The sequence below is a fragment of the Lathyrus oleraceus genome, chromosome 1, assembly GCF_024323335.1.
Source record: "Lathyrus oleraceus cultivar Zhongwan6 chromosome 1, CAAS_Psat_ZW6_1.0, whole genome shotgun sequence".
Lineage (NCBI taxonomy): Eukaryota > Viridiplantae > Streptophyta > Magnoliopsida > Fabales > Fabaceae > Lathyrus > Lathyrus oleraceus.
In genome coordinates, this window is record NC_066579.1 from 23510633 (window position 1) to 23517720 (window position 7088).

Genomic DNA, 7088 nt, shown 5'->3' on the forward strand with positions numbered 1-7088 from the left:
CCTGTACTCGCGGGTAGCAGCCTAAACCCGCCCCGTGTTTGACGGGAGTAACCTGCCTTTGTCCGGGTTTGGTTTTCCCCGATTTTAAAAGATCGGGATGAGACGGGTATTGGGAACACCAGTACCCACCCAAATCTGTCCCCGCCCTGTTGATAATTTTTTAATATTTTTGATGATTTAGAATATATTAATTATTTGTTTAATACATTGATATTTTAGTTTGTATTTTATTATTTGAAATGTATGTTTGAAACTTTTTAGGATTACTTTAATGTTCGTTAGAGTTCGGGATAAATTATGGATTTGAAGAAATAGACTATTTCAACTTAAAAAATTAATTCTGATGTGGGGTTGGGGGCTGGGCAGGGATACCCGAATCCGTTTGGGACAGATTTTGGGTTTAATTATTAATCCTCGTTTGGGTTTGGGGCGCGAATGAGTATTTAAGTAGGATTCAGGGGTTTGCTTTGCGTACAGGGAAGGTAAAACCTGTTCTCACCCTGCTCCGCTCCTTTGCCATGTCTAGTTGTACCCATGCTTTTCATTATATTTCTTATAAAGTGGTGTATGCACATCTAACTTAGGTTATTTATTCTTAATTTCCTATCTCTTCTCTTACCACCATATGATGTTGTTAACCCATGTATCATTCTCAGTGTGTCGTGTTGTCTGAATCGAGTTTTGTTGTGAAACCCTGCGCCTAGCATTAATTGGAGAAAAGACTTGGAAAAAGTTTATGAAGAATGAGCAATTCTTGCTCTACAAAGTGGTTCTCTAGGTTGAGTTTGACCAAATACCTTATATTATATTGGAACCTATTCTAGATCAGTAGAGCCATCCACCATATTATCGACACTCTAGCCCAATTGTGCTCGGTCGAAGCAGTATTGTTGGGAATTCCAAATCCCTCATTCTAGATCAGTAGAGCCATCCACCATATTATCGACACTCTAGCCCAATTGTGCTCGGTCGTAGCAGAATTGTTGGGAATTCCAAATCCCTCATTCATGATAGATAAAATTTGGAAAGAGTTAATAAACAATGTACCTGAACTTAAGAAGTTGTACTTATCTCAGGATAATAATATCTATTATCCACGGGCTTACTTAATTTTCACACTATTAATAGAAATAACTCTGACTTGACATAATCTCTTATATCCAATAATTTTTTTTTACACGAATACATGGAGTGGGTGATAACTGTATTTGGCTTTGTGATGTTTGTGATGATTTTTGACGCGCCTTTGAAATGGTATATTGTTGTTTGACCTCTTATTTCTCTGTAGCTTGAGAGTGCTCTGAAGGCAGCAGAATCTGCACATGCATCTCTAGAAGCTCAGTGTGTAAAGTCAAGATCGTTTATGTTTACTGAAGAAGAATTCAAATCATTACAGCTTCAGGTTGACGGTCCTATTATCTGGAACAAATTTTATTCATTATCTATGGTTATTGGTAATAGTATAAGAAGTTGATATTTACCCAGTCAACATGTTCTTAGATGACGTTAAGAGTTGCTTACTCAATTATTTGTAGGTCAGGGAAATGAACTTGCTTCGTGAGAGTAACATGCAGCTCAGGGAAGAAAATAAGCACAATTTTGAGGAGTGTCAGGTATGTAGATATTTCATTTGCTTACTTTTGATCTTCTGATTTTGTTACTTCAACATAAAAGTTCATAGAAGTGCTATTGATAAGCTTAAAATATGTCATCTCAGTAGTACCACCTGGTTCTCATGTTTCTAATAAGTTAATTGTTGATTTTTGTTAGAAATTGCGTGAATTAGCTGAGAAGGCAAGAGCTGAGATCCAGAATCTAGAGAATCATCTAAGGGAAAGAGAAATTGAGCTGGAAGGTCGTAAAAATGAAATTGAAACACTAAAAGCGGAAAAGGAACATCTCAATCACAAGGTTTCTGAGGTATTCCCTTTCGAAACACGAAATTTATTACCGATCTTTATACATTTTAAGTCTGCCTTCACTGTTATTCCTAATTTATTTCAACTTTTTTTTATCATCCAAGTTGCTTGAAAGGTGTAAAAATGTTGATGCGGAAGATTATGATCGAGTGAAGAAACTTGTAAGAGATTTGCAGGTTGTTATAGTAATTCTTATTGTTGTTCAATTTCATGCCCCTCACCCTTTGCAGTTGTCTAGCATTTAGTTTTTACATGTTCCTTTTCCTCTTATACATGAAATTGTTATTATTATCATTTTGCAAGTTTTGGTGTGTTCCATTTCTTTTTACTGTTCGATTATTCTAGTTGATGTGTTGCCTATGCTTTGACCATTTAAAATGTTAATCATGTTTATAAATGAACGGATGGTTCTAGATCTATATTTTCAATTTGCAAGATACAATATATTCATCTTCTTGGAGTACATTCTCAAAATATCAATTCGACCAGTCTTTCCTTTGGTCAAAAGCTTTTTATAATTTGTTCAGTCATTGTTCTTAGTAATTCGGGATTGCTATCTTAATTAGCAATCCGGGGTTGGTTATTTGAAAGTTGCTCCCTTGCAATTGTTTTTCAAAAAAGTAGTGCATTCTTTTCTTTTTTGCAGGTTTATGCTCGAATTGAGTTGCAAATCATTTTTATTTTCTGTTTTTATTGACACACAAATACACACACACTTCTTTTGTTTTCAATTAATTTATTCTCTAATTGAAGAAATATATTCATTTTCATTGCCAGGATAAACTTAAAGATAGGAATGCTCGCCCTTGTTTTGTTTTCAATATAGTTATACGCTAATTGAAGAAATTTATTCATTTCCATTGTCAGGATAAACTAAAAGATAGGGATGCTCAGATTGAGGAGACTGGTAAAATTATTTCTGAAAAGCAGGAATCTATTTCACGTCTAGAGCAAGACCTTTCAAACTGCAAATTAGAACTTGTGGAGAAAGAGAAGAGAATTAACGAGATTCATAAAATTGAGGTCTTCAACATATTCTGTTTTTTTTTAAATGTTTGGAAAAAAGCATTTTGTTTTGTTAACAAGCTGTTGTTATATGGTTGTTCAAACAGGCTAACTTAAAACAGGATGTGGAGAGGAATAGGAAGCTGCTGGCCCATTTTAAGGTGAATCCGAATTCTTATTTGAAAAATGAGGCGCATTTACTATTTATAACTGTATAGTAAGATTTTTTTTGTTATTATATTGGTCTCTTGTTTATATCCTCTGTTTTCATTTTCATACTTACAGAAAAAGACTGATCTGTTATCAAGGGAGAAGGAAGATATAGGGAAAGAGAATCAGCAACTTTCTAGACAATTAGATGAAATTAAACAACAAGGTATCCATTACTTTTTTGTACCTTTTCACTATCTATTGGTTGAATGTATTCTTAATATTGAATGGTGTATATTAGGCAAAAAATCAACAAGTGATACAACTGGTGAACAAGCAATGAATCAAGAAAAGGACACCAGAATACAGGTTAGTGGTTTAGATTATTTCCCTGTTGTAAGGGCAAAGGTAGACAAGTGATTCAACTTCCTGTTTGCTAGATTCTGGAAAAAACACTGGAGAGAGTGAGAGCTGAATTAAATAAGGAAAAGGAAGACAAGTCTGTGGAGAAAAATAAACGACTTAAAAATGAGAAGGCCATAATGGACTCTTACACCAATGTTGAGCTGGTAATTCCCGCCTTACCATATTATGTTTTCTTGTCTTCTGCTTTTGTTAGATTTCAGAGAATTAATAACTAAATCCGTTGGAATATTCTGATTTTCATAGTTAGATTTGTTAATGGTATAGTTTTCCATAGTATGTTACAGCAATATGTGCAGGTTAGACTGAACTGTTCCATTAACTCTAACCTGTTCACAGTTGTCGCTAATATACTATAATAGCTTTTGATATTTTTCTTATACTCCATATTATAATAATAATAATAATAATAATAATAATAATAATAATAATAATAATAATAATTATTATTATTATTATTATTTGTTTCATCATTTTTCAATTTATTTAGGTTTGAGTCTTTGTATCAAGTTGCTTTTATCAATAATATTCAAACTACTATTATTTCTCTCATCTTTTTTTATCGTAATCCCATAACCGCAACATGATATTTAGGTTTGATCTTCTATGAGTTGTCCAGTTAATATTAGACTGCCAAGATCTTAAACGTTTTGGACTTTACAAATTGTGTTAGATATTATGTCAAAATTTTAAACATTACTTTTGCATCAAGTAAACTCTATCCCTAATTAGATTTCATGAGTTTATGTAGACTCAAGTTTGATAACTTTGTGTGATTGTTCATGTCAGTTCTCCCATTATTACTGATAATTCACTTATTAGTACTGTTGTGGATTTACTGGCATCTTATTGTGTTTCCGTTACTTTCTGTCAAGTTCTATCAACCATATTGGTTTATTTACTTTCAGGAGAAAAAACAGTTTACTAATGAACTCGAGAGGCATAAGGATGCTCTAAAACGATTGTTTGATGAAGTCGAAAAGCTTAAGATTATTGTTGGCAATCTTCCCGAGGTAATGATTTGAGAAAATTATTTATTGTGCAATTGAACTAATTTTGAGGGATACACTTGCAATTGAACTAATGCAACCAATTGAACTAAAAAATTATTTATTGTGATTACTTCATGTGTCCTGACTGTTTGATACTATATTATGCATAAATAACTTCTTGATTCCTATAAATAGTTTAATTTAAGTCACTTTTGTCCTTGTCAGCACTGTTCCGGTTCCTTGTTCTTCACCTTTACATCTCCTAATCCTAGTCATCTCCTCTGCCAACCTCCACTCCTTTACTTTCATGCTAGCTAACTACCGAATTAGAACTATATCAAAACCTGTCCTTAGTCCACCGCTTATCATTCTTGTCACTATTAAAACTGTTTTTATTAAAGTATTTAATTTCAGAGTCTGGTAGTAGAACTAAAATAATTAAGTTATTCAAAAATAAAAAATAAACAAAAGAAACCATTATTTTTGCTAATTTTTATTTTTTCTGTTTCTTAGGGAACCAATGTTGCTCAGCTTCTTTCAGGATCCAATGTTGATGACTTCTCTGCTCCTTATATATCTGCTGTTGAAAATTTTGAAAAGGAAGCTCATGCAGTATTTGTTGAGTTTGGTGGCCGTGTCACTCTTGGAGATGCATTAACTGCTATGGATACTTCAGCAGCTGCTACAGGTTATTTTCGTACTATAGAATGTCACTTACATCAATATTATTTGAAATGCAAGTGTTTAAGAAAAGTGTAAAAAGTACGGGACATAAAGAGTGCAATTCTCAATAATGTGTCACAATGATTCTTTTGGTTCTTGTTATACTTATAGAATAACCTCATCATGGCAGGTTCTCTTGTCCAGGCTCAACCCCCTAGCGTAGTACCCTTGGCGGCCCCTGTAACAAGCAGCTTACCACCCAAGGCCACTGGTGAAAGTGAGAAACGGGTTGCACTGACAAAATCTAGTATTGAAACACGTAAAACTGCCAGGAGATTGGTCAGGCCACGACTAGTAAAGCCAGATGAACCACATGCGGACACTGAAATGTCTGATGTTGAAGGGCTTGGGGGCAACAAACCTGGACCTTCTAGTGACACAGAAACCCAAGGCAATTTTGCTTCATCATCTCAACCACTGGCTCGGAAACGTGTTGCTCCTATCTCAGCATCTGAATTACGAGAAGAATCTGTCGCTCCTGGTGAGAAGAGTTCTGATGTAGTAGCACCCGTGTTAAAGAAATCCAAAGGATCAGAGTCTCCTGAACAGAGTGGCGAAGAACATCCTGCTACAATCCCTGAATTCAGTCATCCAGTTGCTGAAGAATCATTTGAAAGTGGTGAGTTGCCACAAGGCCAAAATGAGGATGTCAGTGAGGCTCAAAATGATGATGAGACTGCTGTTGGGAAGGATGAAGAATCCAAAGATCCATTACACTTGGATGGTACTAGTCAAGACGAATTACAAGTTGACAAGACTGGAATTTCAGTTGAGAATCTGGATCAACCAGGGCAAACAAAAATGATGTCTGATGAAGTACTGAGGGATCATTCTGAGATAGACAACCAGCAATCAACATTACGTCTCAGTAGTGAGACAGAAGAAGGAGAGTTGTTGCCCGAAGCCGGAGATCCTGAGGGTGCTTGTGATGCGGCTAACATAGAAAACCAAGAATCTCGGGAAGCAACCCCTGAACTTTCCCCATCTAGGGGTGATGATGATGCTTTAGAGGCCGGTGAGATTAATTCTCCTGAAGTTTCTGGTGATGATAAGAATGATGAAGGTGACTTGGTAGAGGATACTGCCGATGGTTCTGATAAATTAGCTGATGCCAATGAACAAATATCAGTTGAGAGTGATCTGGTAGCTGAGCCTGCTCCTGTTGCAAACGAGAGAAATTTGCAGAGCAGCGTTGCAGAAAGTAGTTCCTCTAAATTATCCGTTCCAAAGCAAGGGGCCACTAGTGTCCCCTCGGAAACAGAAGAGGTAAAGCCAACATCACCAGTTAGTGGTACGTCAACAACCACCACCATTAATTTACAAGAGAGAGCTAGAGAGAGGGCTCAATTGAGACAAGCTGCACAGCTTTCAACCACAACAAGAGCTCGTGGAAGAGTTCCCCGTGGTCGGGTTGTTCGGGGTCGTGGACGCAGACCACCATCTAGTGATGAATGAATGTTATGCATCCGTAATGGAATGTTAACAAAAATGTTTGACTTTTGCATCAGGTCTTATAAACTTCTAGTCTGGTAAAACAGTTGATTATGAGTAGGTGTAAATGGACAATCAATCATTATGATGTGAATACAATTTTGTTTTGCACTTCTTTCTGCCTTCTGGTTTTATTTTTATTACTGTGACATATCACCTTGTTGCTGAATTGATATCGATTTGCATGTTTGATACCATCTAATGGTGATTTTATTTCAAGCGCATTCCTTCCAGGACCAGGATCCACTGAAATTCCTTCCATTATCTCGATTGCAGAATTTACTGTCATTCCCTTTAATTATAGTTGTGCTAAATTCTATCTACCTTGAGGAAAATAATAAAAGAAACTGTCAGTGTGACATGCAACTTTTAGTAAGATACTATT

General features: G+C 35.7%; 1 protein-coding gene across 2 annotated transcripts in view; it reads left to right on the top strand.

Annotated features, from left to right (window-relative positions):
* Positions 1-6818, top strand: part of LOC127137567 (nuclear-pore anchor) — a 29451-nt gene extending 22633 nt beyond the window's left edge. For both annotated transcript variants that reach the window (XM_051064051.1, XM_051064093.1), the window contains exons 37-48: positions 1289-1402; positions 1536-1613; positions 1771-1920; positions 2024-2095; positions 2787-2942; positions 3032-3085; positions 3210-3300; positions 3376-3443; positions 3515-3643; positions 4406-4510; positions 5003-5177; positions 5343-6818. In XM_051064051.1, coding sequence (XP_050920008.1) covers positions 1289-1402; positions 1536-1613; positions 1771-1920; positions 2024-2095; positions 2787-2942; positions 3032-3085; positions 3210-3300; positions 3376-3443; positions 3515-3643; positions 4406-4510; positions 5003-5177; positions 5343-6667 — 2517 coding nt within the window. In that variant the 3' untranslated portion in view covers positions 6668-6818. The remainder of the gene's footprint in view (positions 1-1288; positions 1403-1535; positions 1614-1770; positions 1921-2023; positions 2096-2786; positions 2943-3031; positions 3086-3209; positions 3301-3375; positions 3444-3514; positions 3644-4405; positions 4511-5002; positions 5178-5342) is intronic.
* The last annotated feature ends 270 nt before the right edge of the window (positions 6819-7088 follow it).